Source organism: Tarenaya hassleriana, unplaced genomic scaffold (assembly GCF_000463585.1).
Source record: "Tarenaya hassleriana unplaced genomic scaffold, ASM46358v1 Cleome11, whole genome shotgun sequence".
NCBI classification, from domain to species: Eukaryota; Viridiplantae; Streptophyta; class Magnoliopsida; order Brassicales; family Cleomaceae; genus Tarenaya; species Tarenaya hassleriana.
In genome coordinates, this window is record NW_010961290.1 from 2,995,246 (window position 1) to 3,016,951 (window position 21,706).

General features: G+C 37.6%; 5 protein-coding genes and 1 long non-coding RNA gene across 12 annotated transcripts; 3 read left to right on the forward strand and 3 right to left on the reverse strand.

The window, feature by feature from the left end:
• The first annotated feature begins 673 nt into the window (after nt 1-673).
• LOC104805695 (CBS domain-containing protein CBSX6-like) lies at nt 674-4,782 on the forward strand. The gene is made up of 2 exons (XM_010530337.1): nt 674-1,480; nt 3,719-4,782. Exons 1-2 carry the CDS (start codon nt 1,125-1,127, stop codon nt 4,644-4,646), a joined length of 1,284 nt encoding a protein of 427 aa, XP_010528639.1. The 5' UTR covers nt 674-1,124; the 3' UTR covers nt 4,647-4,782.
• Nucleotides 4,783-7,061: 2,279 nt separating this feature from the next.
• Nucleotides 7,062-8,443, reverse strand: LOC104805696. Of its 3 annotated transcripts, none has more exons than XM_010530340.1 (3): nt 8,210-8,443; nt 7,604-7,874; nt 7,062-7,331 (listed from the first exon to the last, which is right to left on the reverse strand). In XM_010530340.1, the coding sequence occupies exons 1-2, from the start codon at nt 8,309-8,311 to the stop codon at nt 7,623-7,625; spliced, it is 354 nt and encodes a 117-aa protein (XP_010528642.1). In that variant the 5' UTR covers nt 8,312-8,443; the 3' UTR covers nt 7,062-7,331; nt 7,604-7,622. The 3 variants fall into 3 exon arrangements, with proteins under 3 accessions (XP_010528642.1, XP_010528641.1, XP_010528640.1); XM_010530339.2 differs by having other exon boundaries at nt 7,082-7,534; nt 8,210-8,438; XM_010530338.1 differs by having other exon boundaries at nt 7,082-7,874; nt 8,210-8,442.
• Nucleotides 8,444-9,404: 961 nt separating this feature from the next.
• Nucleotides 9,405-11,161, reverse strand: LOC104805698. Of its 3 annotated transcripts, XR_770553.2 has the most exons (3): nt 10,609-11,161; nt 10,155-10,508; nt 9,405-9,711 (listed from the first exon to the last, which is right to left on the reverse strand). It is a non-coding gene; the product is annotated as an uncharacterized LOC104805698 (long non-coding RNA). The 3 variants fall into 3 exon arrangements; XR_770551.2 differs by having other exon boundaries at nt 10,155-11,161; XR_770552.2 differs by having other exon boundaries at nt 10,150-11,161.
• Nucleotides 11,162-11,289: 128 nt separating this feature from the next.
• Nucleotides 11,290-13,742, forward strand: LOC104805697 (GDT1-like protein 3). Its single transcript, XM_010530341.2, has 9 exons — nt 11,290-11,637; nt 11,728-11,796; nt 11,932-12,075; nt 12,184-12,282; nt 12,363-12,435; nt 12,556-12,641; nt 12,966-13,049; nt 13,244-13,303; nt 13,419-13,742. The coding sequence occupies exons 1-9, from the start codon at nt 11,551-11,553 to the stop codon at nt 13,605-13,607; spliced, it is 891 nt and encodes a 296-aa protein (XP_010528643.1). The 5' UTR covers nt 11,290-11,550; the 3' UTR covers nt 13,608-13,742.
• A 332-nt stretch (nt 13,743-14,074) lies between these two features.
• Nucleotides 14,075-17,812, forward strand: LOC104805699 (protein odr-4 homolog). Of its 3 annotated transcripts, none has more exons than XM_010530343.1 (12): nt 14,075-14,172; nt 14,465-14,585; nt 14,732-14,944; nt 15,056-15,151; nt 15,526-15,614; nt 15,703-15,831; nt 15,958-16,078; nt 16,482-16,566; nt 16,672-16,781; nt 16,993-17,132; nt 17,241-17,337; nt 17,413-17,812. In XM_010530343.1, the coding sequence occupies exons 1-12, from the start codon at nt 14,105-14,107 to the stop codon at nt 17,710-17,712; spliced, it is 1,569 nt and encodes a 522-aa protein (XP_010528645.1). In that variant the 5' UTR covers nt 14,075-14,104; the 3' UTR covers nt 17,713-17,812. The 3 variants fall into 3 exon arrangements, with proteins under 3 accessions (XP_010528645.1, XP_010528644.1, XP_010528646.1); XM_010530342.1 differs by having other exon boundaries at nt 14,126-14,217; XM_010530344.1 differs by lacking the exon at nt 14,075-14,172 and adding an exon at nt 14,193-14,276.
• Nucleotides 17,813-18,306: 494 nt separating this feature from the next.
• On the reverse strand, nt 18,307-21,384 carry LOC104805701 (ER membrane protein complex subunit 10-like). Its single transcript, XM_010530345.2, has 8 exons — nt 20,993-21,384; nt 20,408-20,470; nt 20,221-20,316; nt 19,796-19,843; nt 19,599-19,670; nt 19,086-19,144; nt 18,860-18,950; nt 18,307-18,715 (listed from the first exon to the last, which is right to left on the reverse strand). Exons 1-8 carry the CDS (start codon nt 21,293-21,295, stop codon nt 18,584-18,586), a joined length of 864 nt encoding a protein of 287 aa, XP_010528647.1. The 5' UTR covers nt 21,296-21,384; the 3' UTR covers nt 18,307-18,583.
• Between the last annotated feature and the right edge of the window lie 322 nt (nt 21,385-21,706).

A 21,706-nucleotide genomic window follows, 5' to 3' on the forward strand; every position in this document is an offset into this window, starting at 1 on the left:
CGTGTAGGATCGAGTGTTCGAAATTCGGATCGATCTCATCATCCGAGCCACAAAAGGGTTTCATATGGAAATAATGATCAGTTAATCGAATTTACGGGGGGGAAATTTTTTTTGCATATTTTCGTGTATAAACACTTGATTCATTAATCCAAAATCAGGTGAGGCAAAACAACTTCCTGATTCAGATTTAAATATCTATTCGGAGATATTTATTCATCCAAACTTTTTGTATCTTTTTAAAAATATATTTTCGGATTAGAAAAAAAAAACACTTGATTCATTAAGTTTTTTTTGGTAAAAAAAAAACAGACAATGGACGTATTGTAAAAACATTCTTGGGACATTTTACGTTATGCGTGCCATGTGGCACGTGGGGTTTATCATGGAATAACACCCGGATTTCCACGAAAAATATCTAAATTTTCCATTTTAAAACCTTATCTAAACATCATCAAATTCATTTAATTGCAAAACAAGAAATGGGAAAAAACTGTTTTAAAATCCTTAAAAGAATTTCAACTAAGTTCCATGTCTTTTCCCCTTTATAAGAAACAAATATCCGTTATTGGGAGGAATTTATTTGAGTTCCTTTTTTTTTTAAAGGAAAAATGTTTTTGCTTTTCGATTTTGGTCGGACGTGCTTTATTTAAGCGAAGACAGTCCACTGTGGTTGATCTCTATCCACAATCGCTGATTAGACCCCATCAAGAAAGAAGAAAGAAAAGAACGGAGAGCGACGACGACGAAGATCGCTAGATCCTTCATGGGACTTCAATGGCGATTTCTCTTCTCCTTTTCTTGACCCTTCTCCGATTACCCATTACTGGTCTTCACCTCCTCCTCATCTTCCTCCATTCCCTCTTATAACTCTCTCTCTTCCCTCAAATCCCAGATTTCCATTTCCCTCGTCGTCGGATTTTCCGAGAAAATTTTTCCAGTACCCATTTCTGGAATCTCGCCGATCAGAGGAAAAAGGAGGGTTTTTTTTTTCTTCTTCTGGGCTTTGTTTTGTTTGCTCAGCAGGACCTCGGGGAATTTTTGTCTTTTTCGAGCAATCAATCTCCATCGGGTTTTTGAATCGGTGGGTGTTATTTCGATTTTTCTTTTGTGGGTTTTCTGAAGATATGGCGTCTGTGTTCTTGTATCACGTGGTGGGGGATCTGACGGTGGGGAAACCGGAGATGGTGGAGTTCTACGAGACGGAGACGGTGGAATCGGCGATTAGGGCAATCGGAGAGTCGACGGAGTGTGGAATTCCTGTCTGGAAGAAGAGATCTTCGCCGCAATCGCTTCCTGGGTTCGTGGAGAACAGCGAGATGAGGCAACAGAGATTCGTGGGAATCCTGAATTCTCTTGACATAGTCGCGTTCTTGGCTAGGAGTGAGTGTTTGCAGGATCATGAGAGGGCTATGAAGATGCCTGTCTCCGAGGTTGTCAGGCCCAATAATACTCTCCTCAGGCAGGTTGATACTGGGACAAGGTCAGTTCTCTTATCTTTCCTTGTTGTGTTCGTTCTTTGAGCTGAATTTGGGATCAAGATCTGCTTGCTATGATACAAACTTGATCACTTGATGGAACTTTTGTACTTGATCATCCCCCTGATTCCATTAAAACACCAGTTTTACTTGATCGTGATGTTTCTGGCACTTTTTTTTATCCTGAAGAAAGCCACTCAGAGTTTTTGTTTCTTGAATGGTTTCTCAGATATTCCTTTTAATTCGATTTGGGTCTCTAGAGATTAGTCTTAGTTTTGGTCCTTGCATCTGTTTCCGAGGTTTGTCTTCTTTATCAAAGTAACACAGCTTATGTACTCGCATTCTGATTTAGTTGTCTCGTTGTAGAATTGCATGTAGAGCTTATTCTTTCAAGTCAGAGACTCGTGATCTGAAGAAAGGCAAGTGTCAATCCTCATTCTAGCTGAAGTTCTTTGCTTTCTCGAACTTGAAAATGAAAGAAGGATGACTTAGAAAGGTTTGGATCTTGTCGAGAAACACATACTTGTAGTCCATGTGCATAGATTCCCTCGTAATGCTACAAGTCTACTCATTTATTCATGGAAAGTGGGGCCTCTTTATCATTTTATAATTATAAAATAGCTTTGGGCATCAATCAAATCACCAACCTTGGATGAAGAAATCCAGTATGCAATGATGTTTATGCCTTGTTTCTTTGTGAAATGCTTTTCCAGAAATGTATTGCTGCAAACTTTTGAATCCAAACTATTGAAAGTAGAATAGTTGAAAGTGCTAAGATCTTTTAGACCTTTTTCAACTCCCTTTTGTGTTTAGATATTCTTTAAAGAACTATGTTTTTATTTTGTAGTTTGTTTCCTTAACATGACCTTTTTCAGAAAAGGTTTGAGTGTGTTTCAAGGCCTTTTTTCTTTTTTCCTTCCTTATTTGTTTAGTGAACGCTTCATCATGCTTCCTATTCAACAAAAAAGATATAACTTTATATCATCTAATGGTGAGAAAAGGAGAAAAAAAGGAACATGGAAGAGATGAATTTAGTGAATCTTTTCTTAGGATCCATGGTTTTTTTAGCACTTTTGTTACATCAGAGAATTACCTTGTCTAGCTTCTTAACAAAAGTTTCTCTCTCTTCTTCTCCTTGTCATATTGTATGTTTAACCATAAGAAGCAGTTATTGGAAATTAGATCATTATTAGTACCTGAAATTATCTTTAGAGATATATAATGCATTTAAAGAAAGTTGTCTTCTAGTGGCATGCTGAGATAGTGAGGGGAGAATAAGGGTTCTTTATTCATTGCAATGCAACCAAGTGAAAGTGAAAGCTCACCCACTTGAACATAATATGATAAAAGTGAGTTACATACAGAGCAATATATGTCTCACTTCTGTTGCAAAAATACTACATAGGCAGCCCGCTGGCAGTGACATTTTCCAGCGATGCCGGAATTTTTTAGTGATTTTCTTCCTCAAGGAGCTGTCCTTTTTTCTACAAATCCGTATACATGTTCGTTAAGCATCTTATATCGGCCTTTTCTTCTGTTCCTTTTGAGGGCTTCAAAATATCTTCATTACTCTTCTATCTGTTTGTTGTAATCATATTTTCAGATCTGTGTTCTGTGTCTTTTCATCCAAATGCAAGCTGTTTTTGCTTTAGAAAAACTTTCTTGGGGAGAAACATATGGCATCAGATGAAATAGTTCCATATACTGTTATTTGTAGGCACTTGACTGGTAGGAACACTTGCTATTGCCAAACTGTATATGGAAAGTTGTATAAAAACGGTTTTTTAGATCTCTGAGATATCTCATTGCCACCATTATGTACCTCTTTCTTCTTCTTTGCCCATGCAGATGAATCGGGAAAGATTGGTTACGTTTCTCTAGCTTGAATAAAATGAAAGACTAGTAGTCGATATACATTTTCAGTTGTCCTGGTAATATCGTTTGGAATGTTTCCCCTCAAACTACAGTAACAGCTATCTTCTTGACTCATGTGTGACTGTGAGTCTATAAAAGTCACATAACATAAGCCTTGCTCTTAGTGAATATGAATGTTGTGCTTTCAGTTTTCACTACAAAGACCTTGTTCCGTCCCGTTGTGAAGTGAGGGCTCGTACTTTTGCTGTCATAAATTCGAGATGTTTTTTGGTGTCGGTGTATTCTGTATCTATGTTTACTAGTTGTATCTATTTTTAATATATTCTTGTGGTGACGATAATTGTAAATGTCGGGTTTTATAATGCAAGACTGGTAGATGCACTGGAGATGATGAAGCAAGGAGTGAGACGGCTTCTGGTTCCGAAAAGCGTCGTGTGGAGAGGTATGAGCAAGAGATTCTCCTTTCTTTACAATGGCAATTGGTTGAAGAACATGGATAATTCTAGTAGCAGCAACAGTAATCTCTCCTTGGCCATGGCTTCAATCCCGGACAAGTTTTGTTGTCTCTCGAGGGAAGACGTGATTCGCTTCCTTATCGGTTGTCTTGGAGCATTAGCTCCGTTACCGCTCACATCAATCTCTTCTCTTGGAGCCATCAATCTCAACTTCAACTCCATTGAAGCTTCTCTTCCAGCAATGGAAGCCACACTTATTCCGCTCGTTGACCCGAGTGCTGTCGCCGTCGTGGAGACCGGTGCAAACGATCAATGCAAGATTATAGGTGAGATCTCGGCTTCGAAACTCTGGAAATGCGATTATCTGGGCGCTGCTTGGGCACTAGCCAACCTTTCTGCAGGAGAATTCATCACAAGATCCGAGGAAAACATGTCGTCCAGATCATTCAGCGACTATTTCCGGGATTCATCAACCGGAGAAAACGATGATGCGGCCAAAGGAGGAGATGGGTCGACAATGAGGACGAGGAAATTCAGCAGCAGGAGCATCGGGTTTAACCCGACCAGCCCAAAGTCTTTGAATCCAGGGAGGAGCATGTACAGGGGAAGAAGCTCGCCATTAACGTGCAAAACCTCGAGTTCTTTAGCCGCGGTCATGGCTCAGATGCTTTCGCACAGGGCCACGCATGTCTGGGTCACTGAAGAGGAAGAGAACGATGTTCTGATCGGAGTCGTTGGCTATGGCGATATCTTGGGCGCTGTAACTATGGCTCCTTCTGCTTTGGTTACTCCTTCGAATCGATCTTACGAAGGTTTTGGTAATGAAACTCAGAATTCATAGTCTGTCTTCTTGTGTGTTCTGTTCTGTTCTGTTCTTGAGGGATTGTGCTTTGAGATGAATTCATGCTAAAGGACATAATAAAGGCTGATACTTTGGTGTTATATATATATTGTTTTGTACTGAATTTAAAAATAAACGGTTCGAATCTATTAGATGATTATTTTGTATTGTCCGTTTTCTATTGAAAATATATATTGTTTATTAGATATTTATCTTGATTTATTCCGTGTACAAAATTGTTTTGGGTTTTATTGGTTTAGTAGTCGTTTTTTAAGTTAGTAACGGTAAATTTTCAAATCATATGTATATAATTTAATTATTATGTTCATTATTTATTCATATAAAATAATTATTTATATGTAATGGATTTTTAGGTATTATTAAATTCAATTCACTCTTATGTAATTACCACCGTTTCATTTGAATTTTTGGCACGAGGAATGATTAAATTTGCAAACATTGAATCCTCCCTCTCTCTCTACATATATATATATATATATATATATATATGTTTTTGACTCTTTTATATTGAAAAGGTGAATTTAATGAGTTAATAAATATACATAATATTATTTGAGTGTTATTAATATCTGTCTTTGACGTCTATAGTTTCATGATCTCATTTTATCCATCATTGTGTAGTGAAAAAAAAATAGATGCATTGTATTAAAATGTCAAAGCCATGAATCAAACATATACTATATAATTACATTAATATTTGAGTTTTCAGTTAAACTAAATTGAACATTAATCTTAAAATTCCATAATATTTCCTACATAAATTAGAATATCTTTTGTTTATATGTACCGATATTTATTCATTGTGCATTTATAGCTACATCTAACCAATAAAAGAAGAAGAAAAAGATATGCACATTTACGTCTGTCGGCGAATGCTGCTGGCATATCACAAAAAAAAATGTATAAAATAAAAATCAAATATAACACTCGACTGTCATTTTTATTCAAATTTTCTGTTATAAAAAATCATATATTGTTTTATTTGGTTCCCCTTCATCTAATAAAAAAAACAAAACAATCAATCCCAACACTAACCGCAAATAAACGTGAATTCATTTTTTCTCTTGTTGAAAAAAGTTTTTCTTTAAGCTTTGTTTTTTTATTAGTTTCATGCAATATTAAACACCAAAGTTATAATATATAACAAATCATATATATATATATATATAACTCACAATTGTACATATGATTTCCACTAAATCAAGAAAGAGTCCAAAAATGGAAATTAGAATAAAATAATTTATAATATCTACAACAACATTTTTATAAAACTAATTAAGTAATATTTCCGAGAAGGGGATTAAATGCTCAACAGTCCCACCTACCCGATGCAAGTGGAGCCAAAATCTTATTCATTACAATCTAACTTCTCTTTAGCCCCATTCATCACATGGCTTCATGAGAAACTATATCTACAAACTCTTTTTTTTTTTTTTTTATAATTGTGACACACACACACATATATATATATATAGAGAGAGAGAGAGACTAATAAAAATACTATATAATATGATACTAAATCATAATTTATGTATATGATAGATCATACCACAAGAAAAAAAAAAGAAAGAAACATGAAGTAACACATCATGGTAGTGTAAGTATGCAATATAAAAGAAAACTCTTTATAAAGGATTGCCTTATAAAATTGAAGAAGATACAATAAAGCACAATATTTTGCAAAATTTGGTTTCTGTTTTCTTGATTTTTTCCGTTGTAATAATGTCTTAAAAATGATATAAACAGAAGTAAGGATTAGAAATAAAAAATAACGAGATGAATATCTGTTTATCTTAAATTTATTAGGATCACATTTTAATACAAATCAACGATAAGTAACGTAATATATTATATTTAAGTGCGTACACTATTATATTAGTTTATTTTTTTTAATATCCAAATCAAAATTTCCAGCTTTAAATAAAAATGAATTTAAGACATATCACCATTTTGAAAATTTTAGATTTGTTTGGTACATTTAAAAAAAAAATCATCTTTTATTTTTTAAGCCAATATTTTTCACTAAAAGTTTTAAACAATTTCCCCCCACTTTCTGCACAACTAAAAAGATTTAGCAATGAAAAGAAAGATTTAGCTGATAAGGTCATGGCTTCCTTGTGTGAACACTCTAAAAAGTGGTCAAAACTCCAACACTAACATATGACTCCAAAAACTTTTTTCAACAAACACAAATTATATGAATTATGAGCACAAAGAACATAATAATATTACTCCAAAAATAATATCCATTTGGAAGTGAAATCTGAATAGACCACAACCAAGCTATTTGCCCATTTGCAGCCTACATTAATGCCAATGATCCATTCAATAAAGAATGGTTGTTGTTTTTTATTTATTTATTATATTATGTTTTAAAATAAAACAAGCACTTAAAGATCTGACAAGCACTAACATTCACTAAACAGCACTCTAAAACAGCTTCATTGCCATAATGATGTTCTTCACATTGACCATTAACAAAAAAAAAAATTGGTATAATTTATTAAACCCATCTTTAAAAATATGCTAAAACCTTAGTCATAATGCCACTATTACCACCGCTTTCTCACAACAATGGAACATTTAAAACGGAAAACAGATGGATTGAGGAGAAACCACGCCTGAAGATCCCAGTTTGGGCTTGGGACAGCCAGCTAAAAAACCCTAAAAAAATATTCAGAATGGCAGTGTGAAGGATTAATAATTGGGATGAAGATGATAACCAGCAGACAAGTGATCTATAAGGGACTTTAAATAAATTTATAAACAGAACAAGATAAGGGAAAAAGAGGAGAAAACAAATCATGAGCAGATATTCCTTTCTTCCCTTTCACCCTTCCAGAGGAACCAAGACCTTTGCCCTTGCCCTGAATCAGAACCAAACACCAAGAAATTATAGGGGGAAAAAAAGAGAAGGAGAGGGAAATCAAGATCACCATGAACAGAAGCAAGATCTCAGAGATGGCAGCCAAAGCAGTTGCAGGCTTTAGGGATGAAGGAGCAGTAACCAAAGGGCCTGTTTGGGATGTTGCAATTGATGGCATAGCAACAAGGTGAAGGTAGACAAAGTCCCTTAGAACCTCCGCAGCAAGTACACACTGAGCATATCTGAAAACTCCCAAGCTTCCTTCTTGTCTCATTCATCAACACAAACTTCTCCTCCATCAACGGCACCATCTCTCTCTCTTCAGATGATGACCCATTTGCCTTTTGTTCCATAAAATTTGCATTAAGAGCCCAAAAAGGCAAAACACTGGGGAAAAAAATAGAATCTTGCACAATGGAAACAGTGAATGTTCAAGAACTGGAGCATGACCTAAGGGCTTTTTCTTCAAAATGAGAAAAAAAGGGACAAGCTTTGAAATCAGATTAATATGTTCAGTCCAAACCCAGGTTGCATTACGCCTTTTATCTAACAAAATCAGAATGCCCAGATGAAAAATCAGAGAAATTCTAGAAGGAGAAGCGAAGGGATCCAAGCAGAGAAGCCAAATTGAGCATGAGAAGAGCAAAGCAAACGGTGAGAGGGGTGAAACACAAACCTGGATTCCAGAATTTGCTTGACTGAAACTGATGAAACTTGAGAAGACAAGCAGTAAAATGATTGGGATCCTGAATTTTTCTAAAGCTCTCATCTTTTTCATTCTCTCTCTCTCTCTGAAAATTTGTGGGGTTTATGTGCTGGAGATTTTGGTGAAGTAGCTTGCGTTAGTGAAGGGCCCTTTTCCCTTCTTCTTCACCTCCTTCCTCCCACTTCTCTCTGTATTTCTATTTTCCAATCATATACAATTTTTCTTTTTATAATTGAAGAAAAATGCTTTTTGGAGATTGACTGAGATTATGGGCTGAGTTAAAAATGTAAAAAGTGAAGAGTGGGCGTTTCGGCCATGCGGAAATTTAGGATCTTTTATTAATGATATTATTATGGATTTTATTTTGTGACATTGTTACAAAATAAAAATTAAAAATTTCAAGTTCGTGAAAAAAAAAATTCACAAAGAAATGGATTTTAGGGATCTTTAACTGTAAATTTAAAATATACATTAAAATGGTAATATTTGTTTCATAGAGAAGTTTTTGTGAAATTCTTATGGTGAAAAAATTGTGACATTGTTACAAGATAAAAATAAAAAATTCCACGTTCTTGGAAAAAATAAATGAAATTCACAAAGAAAATGGAAATATTTGTTTCGTAGGGAAATAAATATTATGGGAGTTTAATTCTTCTAAAATTAAAATAAACAAAAAAAAAATGGTGATATGCGATGATGTGATACTGACTCATACTTTATACTTAACTAGTCGTTTGAGATGTGATTTGAATGGATACTTTATTCTTAAAAAAGAATAAAACATATTAAATGGAACTAATGATAGATTAACATCAACCAATATTTGATTAAATAGTTGCGGATACGCTTAGAACCAATCTTCATATTCGGATGCTGAGTATTGGTACTTCATTTTCTTCTTTTTGTTCCTTTCTAGAGATTAGATTTTTTCTCTAGCAACTGATAAAATACTCTAATTCTTGGCGAATCCAACTACAATATCGAATTTAAATTTGAATAGTGGTGGATAAACAATTTTTATATTTATTTAGAAATTTTATAGTTTAGATATTTACCGTAAAAATTTAAATATTTATAAATAATTTTTCTTATTTATATTGGATTTGGATATGTTAAATATTTTGTCGATATTTACATCAAACATAACCAAGATTACACACCCAAAGAAAAAAACAAAAGGGTTGGATTGCATAGTAAGTTGACTATTTTGGGACATTTTTTCTCAAGCATATACAGTTAATCTTCGATTTAAGGAAAAAGGCAGAGCCTTTAAGAAACATATGAAGCATCATCATCATCATCATCATCATCATCATCATCATCATCATCATCATGTTTCCATGTTGTGAATGCCCCATTCTATTAACTTAGCTTCTGCGTCTCCATTGCTTTTTCAACCATCCAAGAAGCTTTCTTTTATCGTCTTCTCTTCTCCTCGGACATGCTCACAGAAGTTAGCTTTCCGGTCTTGCCTTCATGATTCAGAAAAGGGTAGAGTTACAAAAGATATCTGAAACCCGAAAAAGGGTCAGCGAAAGTTAACCTCGGACAAATCTATAAAACGAAACAGCCTTAATTGTCTACCGACGTTCCCAAATGCTTTTCCAGCACATGCATTCATCATATTCCGAGATTTTAAGCTTGTTTTACTACCAGTTCCTCTGGAATATGGATCAGTAAGCAGAGAGCCATGTTTCATTCATGTAATCACTTTCTCGTAGTAGGATCAGATTCTGCAAGGTGAATAGAAAACTATAGTGAAAGAATCTATACTGAAAAGCACTACCTTTTTTATTTAAGAAGGATCAGATTCTGATAGTGATTGAGAGGCTCGGGCGAGAAAAGGTTTTTTTTTTGAGTAATCGGGTGTTCTAAACCGAGGTCCATGAAAATAAAGAATGGGGACTCACTGTACCGGTAAACAGTTAACGCCTTTTGCCAAGAACCATCACAGCACTTTGCAACAGTCGTCTCTGCTTTCCTATCAGCCTTATTTCTCATCGAACAAATGGCATCTTCTTCTGGAAATCTTAGCTATTCTTAGGAGAAGCGTCGGTTTGGGAATTCATAAGAGCAGTGGTTTTGTGAAGGGTTTAGATTCCAAAGATTACCAGTTGCAGGCCAGAGCCTACCATTTCCTTGAATATTTCAGGCCCCTGCATATCAAAATTTGACTGCTTAATCGAACTAAATAAGGACTACAGAAGAGTTGATAGAAACAAAGAGTTAGACTTGTAATGCAGCCACTTCAGAGATTCTTCATTTCAATCTGAAAAGGAGCAATAAACAATTGTGAAACATGAAGATATTTCAGCTGAGAAACAAAAGAGAACCGAAAACTAGAAAGAAAGCAAGATAGGAAACTCAACCTGCTGAGCATATAAGCATACTCATGTTATACTCTTCATTTCATTCTACAAAACTTGTCGATAATGGTGCTGTATATATGCATATCCATATCCATACCCAAACCCATCTCTCTCACCTCTTCTACAATCACACTGAATCCTTTTTTCACAACACCATTGTCTCTATATATCCCTAAGACAGCCCAACTGCAATCTTTTCTTCTTCATCTCATTTACCACTCGCCATTAATCCTCCAATCTCCCATAGAATCTCGTCAGTCTGCTGATTCTTCCCAACATTTTCCTCCTCCATATTACCCAAAACCCTAACAGCAAGCTCTAACCGACATTTTCTCGAACACCCTTTCAGCAATACATTGGAAAAACCTCACCTTCAACCTCGTATTGTTCCCATGGAGCTTGAATCGAGCCGCTTCTTGGAACAGAGCATCAGCCTCGAGTGTCGGGCCGAGACAAGCGAGAGCTTCCCAGAATTGTTTCATTAATTTATTTAATACTCGGTCTTGTAAATTGTAATATTTTCTTACTTTGTTCCTTTTTGACGTAATAAGCTAAAGCGCGTGGCGAACACCACACGTCTTCGTTTATTTTTTTCCTGGGAAATTAGCAATTTTTTTTTTTGTTTCTTTAAATTATTTTCTGTGTAATGGAGTGTTTCCATCTCCAGTAAAAGCTTCAGTTTTTCTCATTCAGGAGAAAAGCTTGGTCCTTTCAAATTCTTGGAGATCCTCGTAGCTTTGAGGATCTCTCGGTCTCTCTTGCCAGAGATTCTTCCACATGGTTCTCTGAATCGTACCCCTTTTTCTCAGATCCCAGGATCCCATTTTTCTCAGATTCACTATCCGTTCTCACATTTTCCCGAAAAAATTTCTGGGTTTTGGACTTTCTCTCACGCCAAACAGGGAGAAGGGCTAGCACCAGATCTGAACTCTCGCCTCACTAATGGGTTTGCTGCGAAACCCTAGGTGTTTTCTTCCCCGCCTGCTCATCCTCTCCGCCTTCTTCTGCTTCGTCTTCGTCTCTGCGCAGGTATTTTTTCCTCTCCGTCGATTGATCCTCCATGGACGCGTCTCTCGAAAACGTGTTAAATTATTTAGATTTACTTTGTTGTTCTCCTAGGAATCGGGGGTTGAAAATGAGAGGCGAGAATCGGGAGGATCTGCGCTGGAGCTGGGTCGTCGCGGCATGGTAAATTGGTTCGATCTAGTTTTCTAAATTCAGAACTGAGAATTTCATACTTGAAGATGAATCAAGCTACGATCTTGATGTAGACTCTTATATTCGGATCCGGATTGTGCTCATATATGGTTCACTTATTTCCAGATCGGTGCCGACAAACTAGGACTTGATGCTGTTGGAGATAATGTCAATGTCAATTCTCTTGGTCTGAATCTGGACCTTGAATCCACTGGCCCTGGTGTTTTTGATGCCCTCTTCGCCAGTTTCTCCATGATTGTCGTGAGCGAGGTTACTCATCTTGCTTTTGGGAAACCACATCATTTCCAAGCTTAGCTCTTGTGGTATGCTTTCCAGATCATTATCATGATTTTTATTACATTCTAATTTGCTTGGCAGATTGGGGATGAAACCTTTATAATTGCGGCACTTATGGCTATGCGACACCCGAAATCCATCGTCCTATCGGGTGCACTCTCTGCTTTAGTTGTCATGACAGTAAGTGTAAAGTTTTCGTCTTTAGTCTGCAGTCTGTCAATATTTCCCGACAGTCTAATGTTTCTTAAACTGTCACTTAGGTACTTTCAACTGGACTTGGTAGGATTGTGCCAAACTTGATATCGAGGAAGCACACTAACAGTGCAGCAACAAGTGTGTAGTTATCTCTCTTTTTTCATACTTGTTAATTGAAGTATAAGCTCTGCTTTGGTGGCTCCTAAGTCGAGTTTTTGATTTGATCGATAAAGCATCTCACTTTCTTTGGACATGCAGTTCTCTATGCGTTTTTCGGGTTACGGTTACTTTACATAGCTTGGAAGTCGGATCCAAAGGCGTCTCAGAAGAAGGAAATGGAGGAGGTGTGCTATTAGTTGTTTGCTTTTACAGTGACTGAGATATGAATTTCTTGTTAGTTCCAACAGTCAGATTGGGACCAACCGTCCAAAGTTAAAAAAAGGACATCCTTTCCTTTCTAAGTTAAAGTTTGACGCATTGCTCAAATGTCTGTGGAAGCTGCTCGGTCTGTTCGTTTGGTTTTGAGTCTTCAACTCGGGTAGATTGACGAATTGGAATTATGCATTCATATACCCGTGATTTTTTTAGAGTAAAAAGATTGGACCTTTACTGGTATCTACTCGTGTAATTTTCGTGTTCATTCATTTCGGTTGGCTTCTTGATTAAAGGTCGAAGAGAAACTCGAAGCAGGGCAAGGGAAGACAGCCTTTCGCCGCTTCTTCTCTAGATTTTGTACCCCGATATTTCTAGAGGTATGATTCAACCGCTTTTATGGGTTCTTATCTTTTTATATACGAAGCTTCCTAGAGAGGAGGAGCCCTTTAACGAAATAATAATCGGGTAATAAACTGATCAGAGTTGAGCAGCTTATTCTAGGCACTCTCGGCGTATTTACCGTGGCAAAGATATATTGCTGAAACTTTCTTTTTGTTTCCTTCGTGTACAGTCATTCATCTTAACCTTTCTAGCTGAATGGGGTGACCGCAGCCAGATTGCGACAATCGCTGTAAGAGAAAGAGAGTCATTTCACTTCCAGTAGCGAGTTTTATCCGATCCGTCGACAAAAATATCTGTGGGGCGGAAGAGTTTTTTGACGAAACGGGAAACCTGTTAATGTGCAGCTAGCGACCCACAAGAACGCGGTGGGAGTTGCGGTGGGAGCGACGATAGGACACACAATCTGCACGTCGGTAGCGGTGGTAGGAGGAAGCATGTTGGCCTCGAAGATCTCCCAACGGACCGTGGCTACCGTCGGGGGATTGCTCTTTCTTGGGTTTTCGCTCTCGTCCTACTTCTATCCGCCTCTATAGCTGCTACCGACTACTTGCACTGAACGGGTCTTGATCAAGTAGTTTTATGTATTTTGTTTTTGTTCTGTCTTTACTCTTTGTAAGAAATGGTTGAGAGGATTAACTGCAGAAATGGAAGCAATGTCCTAAGTACAATATATAATCTTTTGAAGCAAATGTTGAATACGAAATGGAATTATATTTTGATATTAAGAATAACCTCTTGGCTGCAATTAAACAAATTTTTGAAAAAAACATCAATGAAAACTAGGGTTTTACTATTTGGACATTTGGGTATGAGCGGAATAGATTCGTATCGTACGCCACACAACGAATTCTGTAATTCTCCATTTTATCGAGGGGCAAAAATGGAATTGTAGACCCCAAACGTGAAATTCTCGAACGCTGATGGAAGTAGAGGCTGCGTTTGTACGAAAGAATGGTTGACTCGAAGTTCTCAAACGCAAACGCCGCGTTTCCTTGAGCTGTCAAAAATTAAAATCTCTCTCACGGCCCAAATGACGTTTTCTGTCTCGCTAACGGCCGTTTCTGTTCGTAATTTCTCCGGTCGATCCCGAGCGACTTGGTCTGTGGTTATTCGTCTCATTTGCCTCGCTTTGATTCTCGTTAGGCATGTTATTTGTTTTTCCTCTGGATTCTGATCACATGGATTGTGCGTGGGCACCATGAGTTAGGGTTTATGGCTTCGATTCTGTCTTTTGTTTCGTTGTTGGATCTGATATGAAGTTGAATTCTATCTCTAAATGATTATGCAGAGTTTCTTGAGCTGATCTGAAATCGAATTTGCATGATTCTCTCCCTCTTATCCCTTGTGTTCTTCAACCGAAATTGATGACGCATTATGATTGATGTAATAGGAAGTTTGTGGTTTCGCGGATATCCCTATGCTCCTTAAGCATGGTGAAAGCAGTTGTTGGAGAAGAAACCCGACTCACTTCTGCAGAAGATCGTCTCTCTCGATCAGCTATCCCTTCTGAGGTTAGACTTACAACCACGCTGTGTGTATATTGGTATATTTTTGCTTCAACATGGTTAAGAATGTTAAGATGTGAATACGGAATTTGTAATTCAAAGCTCTGGTTGATGGTTGATTTTCTTTCTTGGTGTTTGGAAATGTGAAACAGGTGGGTCTTGTGATAGGGAAGCTTAGCTCTGCTTTAGATCGTGGTTTCGTGTTTGATTTGATCCCTACGCCTAACAATGATACCGGAGAGCCAGCATGCTCGGTTATGGATGCCAAAGACAACAGGAAGAAGTCATCCAGTTCAAAATCTCAGTCATCGGATACCTCTTCTCTATCAATTGATTCCGACTGGGTCGCTGAACATGCCCGACAGGTGTAATGCATGTGTATCTGGAACTTAGTATTTTCTGATTTGACATCATCCCGATTTTCTCTATTTGGAAATTTAATGTGGATTTGCTTTGTAATGTGTCTTCCTTTTCAGGTATCAAGAATGCTGTTAGGTGGTATGAAGGTGGTTGGTATTTATGTATGGGCGAGTGACAGCTCTTTTAAGAATTCAACTATGATGCTTTACCAGGTAACCTTGTGTGCGATTTAGTCTCATGCTGAAATTTTGGGGGACTTGCTCGATTGAAATCTTTGCGAATAGGCATGCCTTTGGTTGTCTTAACAATAAGAGTTTTGTTCTATCAGTCTTCCAGTTTTATAGTGTTTATATCTTTAAAGGGAGAAACAAACGACCTATTATATGGGTGTGTCGTTGCAGTATTTGGATTAAGTGAGAATTCTTTTGGAATAGAGATGTGTCATACCCCAATGGACCTATTATATGGGTGTTGTTGCAGTAATTGGGTTGAGTGGAATTATTTTGGTATAGGGAAGTATCAGAACTCTCACTGCATGTCCGTCTCATTGAAATGGATCCATTGTACCTTGTGAAACCTTTATCAGGCAATTAAGGGGGTTTCAGATGCAGTACGACATTTGGATCCTAGCTTGGATGAAGTTCTTCTGATTCACATATGTTACAGTCCAAGGAGGTAGTCTGCCTATGTAAAGAATTTAGTTCCTTATGAACCTGATTACTATTGGGTCAGAAGTATACTAAGGATGAGAACATGTTTGTAGGTGGAATTGCCGAAGCTGTTTGTTGGGCTCAAGTATTACCTCCAGTAACTTGCGACCTTGTGATTTTAAGCTGGGAAGGGTATTAAGTTCTCTGAAGAGGTTTAGGTGCATTTACAGCTTCAATTTGAGGTAATTATTGTTTATAGATTTGATTGATCATAAACCAACTGTATTTCTGTTTATTCATCAATATTTTTCATTTTTATTTCTCGCTTCTTTCAGTTGTTTCCTTCTCATGAAATTTTATTGTACTAGATCTCCTATCTGCTTCGGGGGTGAATCAGCTGCCCAAACATTTACTGACATTCTGCGTCAACAACTAGCAAATCATGCAAAAGATCTAAGGAGAGCAAATGCCTTGGTTGATGGAGACATGGTAAGGAAGGAGAAAATAAGTACAAGACTAATTTCTGCATTAATTGTTCATATATTGTGTGTTGGATCTGTAGGTTTAGAATAATATGTTCTTGAATATGCTGCCTGCTGAAGCTTCTACGCTAATCTCAGAACAGTAGTTTGAATTGGTCTTTACTCTCTAGGTTTTTATACCGGTTTGTGTAAACTTACTTGGTTGCAGCAAATGATCTTTCTTACTTACCAATCTGGAATTCGCATGGTATGATGCATCCTAGTTGATTGATACTAACTAAGCTATGTGGTTTAATCTTCTTTCTACGCACCAGATAGAATTTCCTTTCTGTGTTTTTTATTTTTATATATGTGCTGGTTTTTTCAAGAAAGTTCTCGTCATATTTGTTTGATTGTTGTTTGGACTGAAGGTGCAAAATGACGAACCGTGCAATACAGATGGTGAACATGAAGTGGAATTGTTATTCCCATTCATGAAAGATACTCTTGTTGAGGGTATGTCCTCTCTCTCTCGCTCTCGATCTAATTTAAAGCACAGATCAATCTGCTACTGATATGTTGAAATTATCACATCTAATATTAAGTTTGTACTCTGTGAAGCATTTAGTGGAAAGGACATTGCTGGAGTTCTCTGTGTCGCTGGTTCAATATGTTCTTATGCTTACTTAAATGCAAAAGAACCAATTTCTCAGGCTGTTGCTGATATAAAGGTGTGGTTTAACCCTCGAATATGAGCTAATGCATAAGATCTTTTACCCTAGAGCATGTGAAAACACTGACACTAAATTAACCACTCGGAGTGATTTGGCAAATTCCAACATTGTTTTAAATTATTACGCCTTCTCCGCCAACTAGCGAAATACCCTCTTTTCTTGGTTTCTTGCGAGTGGGAAACATTCATGTGCTTGAATGTTCTTTCAGGCTGATATCATAAGGAGTCTGCAAAGCAGGTTGGACATCATCTGCGATGAGGCAGAGGAGAATCTCTATCCAAATAACGGCTTAGACAAGGAAGAAGCTGCTAACGCACCTATTCCCAAACTCATCCCGAGTCCATCTACGTGAGTCAATAGCTACATTGCTAATCTGTCAATAGTTTATGTTGAACCCTATTGCTCACAACCATTGTTCAAGACTGACATTGTTTCGATCTTCATGTTTGCGGACAGAAAACCTTTCCGTCTTCCTCTTCCTAGGAGAGTCTTCGTCCCATGGCTTTCAGGCACGTTCCTCTGCGATTATCTTCAGCCATCCGAATCACTCGAGGTACGAAACGACATGATCATTAAGTAGAAATCTGAAATAGAAGATTTCCTCACTGCTTGACAAACCTCCGAGCAGGTTTTAAAAGAACGTTGTATCGAGTTGATTTCGATGGAAAACACACCCGAGACCTCGACGTTCTCGGAGGTAGAAACGGAAGCCCATTTGCTGATCTCGAAATCCTTCTGGGACGCGGTATCGCCCGCTACATCTGATGTAGCACCAAACTTCATCGTGGAAAGGAGTGGTGAAGGAACTCGGCATGAAGATGATGACCAGAGAACTGATAAAGCATCATCAAATCCTGCCATTGTGGTTGCGGTTTTGGTCCTCGTTCTCTCTGTCGTATTAGGATTAGTGTTTTATGGTTGGGAATAACATTTCCACATGTCTGATTGTTCATCCTGTTGAAAAGCTTTTCCTTTTTTCACAACCGTCCATTTGTCACATTCAATCTCAACCGTCGATTTCCAATTAAGATTTAAATGATTCAAATCTCAGCCATCGATTTCCAGGCTTTTGATCTCAACCGTCGATTACACGATTCAATCACAACTGCAAAAAAAAAGTCCTAATGTTACAAACCGTTGATTTCGTGAATTCAATCAGTACCGTCGAAATTACATATTAAATATTGACCGTTAATATCCAATATTTGATCGTGACCGTTAATTTTATAGATCCGATCTCAGCTGTCGATTCAATACATTCAGTCGCAACCATCGAGTCCTTACACCATGTATTCTTTTGATTCGATCCCAGTCGTCCATTACCCGTAGACGAATTGTCCATTCGTATAATTTAATCACAACTGTGCAATTCGCAAGCAGAACTTATTGGTCTTCTCACACATGCCTATAGGAGATTAGGAGTCCTTGTAGTTTAAAGCTACCAACGAAGTCTTGGTCTCCTCAGTCCTCACACATGCTGACTAAAGGACTCCTTATAGTTTATAATGTTCGATAACGATAATAGAGAAATATCGGAACTCAGTGGATAGGGTATGGAAACATGTAAATACTTCAGTCCAATCCCCAAAGCCAGAAAAAAAAAACATGGTTGCAAAAAAAAAAAAATTGCAAAATCTGGGCTAATGTTCTTTGATCCCTTTTCCACAACTTACACTATAGCATCCAGTATTTTGCAACAGTCATAATTTTCCTGATTGACGAAAAAGGAGCAATGTAATGATGCATGGTCTCGGAAATCTAACCTTGATTGCTATGATGGTGAAAGAAAAACCCCGAAATCATCTTCTCCTAACAGCGGAATTAGCTGCAGGCTGCTGCCCTTGAGACCCTCCTGCTTGTCCTTCCGCCATGTTCGCCGCTTGTGTTACAGCATTCATCACTATGAGCCCGAGCGGGATCAAGTACATCCACTGTCACGCAAATTGTTCCGCACCAATAAGATTATTGAGCAGACATTTTCAGGTTTTAAAAAAAAAACAGGAATGTTAAGTCTTGTTCACAACGACATCCACTATTGTTCTGTCTCGGATAAAAAAAAAATAGTGTTTACTCACGTATTTTGCCCAAAACGATCTCTCTGGCGGCTGTTCGGCTTCACCCTCCACTTTCTCACCACCTAAAATTTCCTCGGTGAATATTGGAGTTCTGCCGGAGTCAGAAAAGCACGAAGAGAGTTAGAATCTAACTGGGAGGTTGATGGAAAGAATGTAATAATACAATTACAACTTCACGAAGATTAAAGTAATAGATGCAAAAGAACAAGAAATGTCATTATACTACCTTGGTGCCTGCTCACTGCTTTTCAAAATCGTGTGGGAGTTGAATGACCATTTTGATGGCTGTTTTAAACAAAAGAATAAATGCGATTGCATGTTACAAAGTCGAATGAGCCATGGAATAAGCATTAACGAGAAACCCATGCTGTATTCCCTTCTGCATTTATAAAATCCAATGTTCTATTCCAAATTGTAGAATGTAGAGGCGTGAATACAAAACTCTGGGATTTAGCTAGAAAGACATATAACAGAACACTTTCAGATTAGTTCTTATGCTCAGAAACATCGGATAAAGAAAGACAATCCAACAGTTCTGAACTAAAAACATGCTGCAAAGGCAACCAAATTCCAGAAACAGTAGGTAACCAAGGAGATATTATGGCTCAGTTACACGAACAGAGTTTACAAGTTATCCATTTATCAGATCTACACTGGAAGGAGAAAAGGAAAGACCATAATTCATCGAACTTGTCAGCTCCAGAAATAAAACAATTATTACATAGAAATGTTGACTTACAAGTTTCAACAGTCGCGGATATGGGCATGCTCCAGGAGAACCATAATTGACTGCCAATATGTTGACACCGTCCTGCAGTTGTTAGAACGGTACAACAGAAATGAATCAACTCGCATGTCCTAAATTTCTCAGTTAACAGAAAGTATGGACAAACATCTGCTCTCAAAAGAGCTGATGACTAAAACGGAAAGAAATACCGTGTGTATGACGAAATGCTCATCCAAACCATCCCGTGGAAGACATCTCTGTAACAAAAAAGCAATGTTTGAGAAAAGAATAAGGTTACGAAGAAAAAGGAAGGGAAGAAGAAAAGAAAGGAATAGCAGTAGAAATATACAGGAGATTATAATAAAAAGCAAGCAACTAGGTTTAGGTGGCAAAGAGTTTAGATTGTTTATGGTTGGAAAAATGATTACTGCATTTCATTGTACTCAATTAGAGAAGCAAAACCTTTCATCTCAAAAAGGCACAGAGTACATGGGTTAGAATTTACTGACAGCAGAAACCAAATGTCTGACAGCTATTGTAACAAACTAGAAAAGCAAAAGCAAACTATCAATGGCAAGAAAGAACGAGCAGAATGACAAAAACACAAATTGTGTAAAGGTTTTCTTGAACTTACAGCTCTCACTGATGCGATCACATACTCTCTTCCAGGTGAACTCAACACATTAGATGGAAGTCTTATTCTATAGAAGTCGTCTCCTTTCAGCAGATTCTAACAATTGAAGCAGCAAAAGCTTTAAAATTCTCTTCGCCAGAGAAAACAGATAAAGCAACAAGATTGACGAAAACAAATAGTGAATTACATTAAATTTATCTTTGTCCTCATCAGAAAGACCATTCCTTGAGAACCTCAACTTTGTTAACGTCTGCATAGAATAAGAATAAGGTTAATCAATTATAAGTTCAACTGGGAAGCTATTTTATCACTCACTCGTGACTAGAAACATATCAGAGAAAAGACGATTACTTCCTATTTGCTTGAAGCGAGATACAATTAGTTCGCTTCCCAATGATAGAAAAATCATCAAAATCTATGATAATGAACAACTAACAGATCCATTAGCATCCATGTACTGCTCCATCTAACTTCATGCTGGTGATTCTGTTTAGGCACTGCAAATTTCCTTCTTTTTTTTTCCACGGAACTAAACACTAGTGATTCCTTCATCACATTTACAGCTTCATCCCAACAAGCCATGTCCCAACACTTGCACTGTAAACTAAGACCTTGAGACATTTTCCCCCCCACGAAATTAATTTAAAAAAAAAACTACAACATCAACTCGAACTATACGATTAATATCCAAATATCAAAGTAATTGTTTAAAAAAAAGCAATTCAGGGGCGAACATACAAAGAGAAAAGAAGATCGAGAGAAAAAGCAAAACCTGTCCGCCATGGCTCCAGGTCTTGAGACGAGCGGAGAAAGTGCCGGCGGGAGAGAAATCAGAGTCGCCGAAAGCATGTTCGAGAGTGAATTGGATCTTGGAATCCAAATCTGAATCGGAAAACTTCTTCCGAGTGGTCGGAGTCTGCTGCGGCGAAGTGGTATGGAGGGGTTCGGCGGAGCGAGGTTTGTTTCCTTCGAGACCAAACTCTTCATCGTCGAGAAGAAGTTCATCTGATTGAAAAGCAATGGAAACAGAGAAGAGGAACCAACAGAGGAGGAAGATTACGGAGAGCTTCGCCATTGTTGACGTCTCTCTTAGATCGGGAAGAACAGCAGTAGCAGTAGACCTGCGGATCCAACAACACGGGCGTTCTGAGCTTTTGATCGAATTTTGTTTTGCAGATACGAAGGAATCGTGACGCCCTTTGTTTTTTAAAATTGCAATTGGCTCCTCATAGTTTTAGAATAATTACTAATTGACCCTTTATTTTAACATTTGTTTTCTCATCCTTTGACGGAGTCGGCTTCCTAATTGGACCCACCGGGGCGCCCACTTACCTGTGGGCCTGTGCACTGCCTGCATGACGCTTCCGTACCCTGTTCGATTCATAACCGGTTCGGTTAAAATTCAAACTATTCAGTTCGGAGAAAAATAAAACCTAAACAAAACTAATCGAATTTGAGTCAAAGATTCCAATTTCGTTGAATTTTG

Bases quoted from the DNA above. Each gene is read 5' to 3' on its own strand.
- LOC104805695 (XM_010530337.1), top strand. From the start codon at position 1,125: ATGGCGTCTGTGTTCTTGTATCACGTGGTGGGGGATCTGACGGTGGGG. The intron at 1,481-3,718 runs GTCAGTTCTCTT...TTATAATGCAAG, and splicing joins CAGGTTGATACTGGGACAAG to ACTGGTAGATGCACTGGAGA.
- LOC104805697 (XM_010530341.2), top strand. From the start codon at position 11,551: ATGGGTTTGCTGCGAAACCCTAGGTGTTTTCTTCCCCGCCTGCTCATC. The intron at 12,076-12,183 runs GTTACTCATCTT...TTTGCTTGGCAG, and splicing joins CCATGATTGTCGTGAGCGAG to ATTGGGGATGAAACCTTTAT. The intron at 13,050-13,243 runs GTATGATTCAAC...CTTCGTGTACAG, and splicing joins GTACCCCGATATTTCTAGAG to TCATTCATCTTAACCTTTCT.
- LOC104805699 (XM_010530343.1), top strand. From the start codon at position 14,105: ATGACGTTTTCTGTCTCGCTAACGGCCGTTTCTGTTCGTAATTTCTCC. The intron at 14,173-14,464 runs GTCTGTGGTTAT...TTGATGTAATAG, and splicing joins GGTCGATCCCGAGCGACTTG to GAAGTTTGTGGTTTCGCGGA. The intron at 14,586-14,731 runs GTTAGACTTACA...AATGTGAAACAG, and splicing joins GATCAGCTATCCCTTCTGAG to GTGGGTCTTGTGATAGGGAA.
- LOC104805701 (XM_010530345.2), bottom strand. From the start codon at position 21,295: ATGGCGAAGCTCTCCGTAATCTTCCTCCTCTGTTGGTTCCTCTTCTCT. The intron at 19,671-19,795 runs GTATTTCTTTCC...TAACAACTGCAG, and splicing joins AGCATTTCGTCATACACACG to GACGGTGTCAACATATTGGC. The intron at 18,951-19,085 runs GTAGTATAATGA...TGACTCCGGCAG, and splicing joins AGCAGTGAGCAGGCACCAAG to AACTCCAATATTCACCGAGG.
- LOC104805696 (XM_010530340.1), bottom strand. From the start codon at position 8,311: ATGAAAAAGATGAGAGCTTTAGAAAAATTCAGGATCCCAATCATTTTA. The intron at 7,875-8,209 runs GTTTGTGTTTCA...ATGGAACAAAAG, and splicing joins AAGCAAATTCTGGAATCCAG to GCAAATGGGTCATCATCTGA.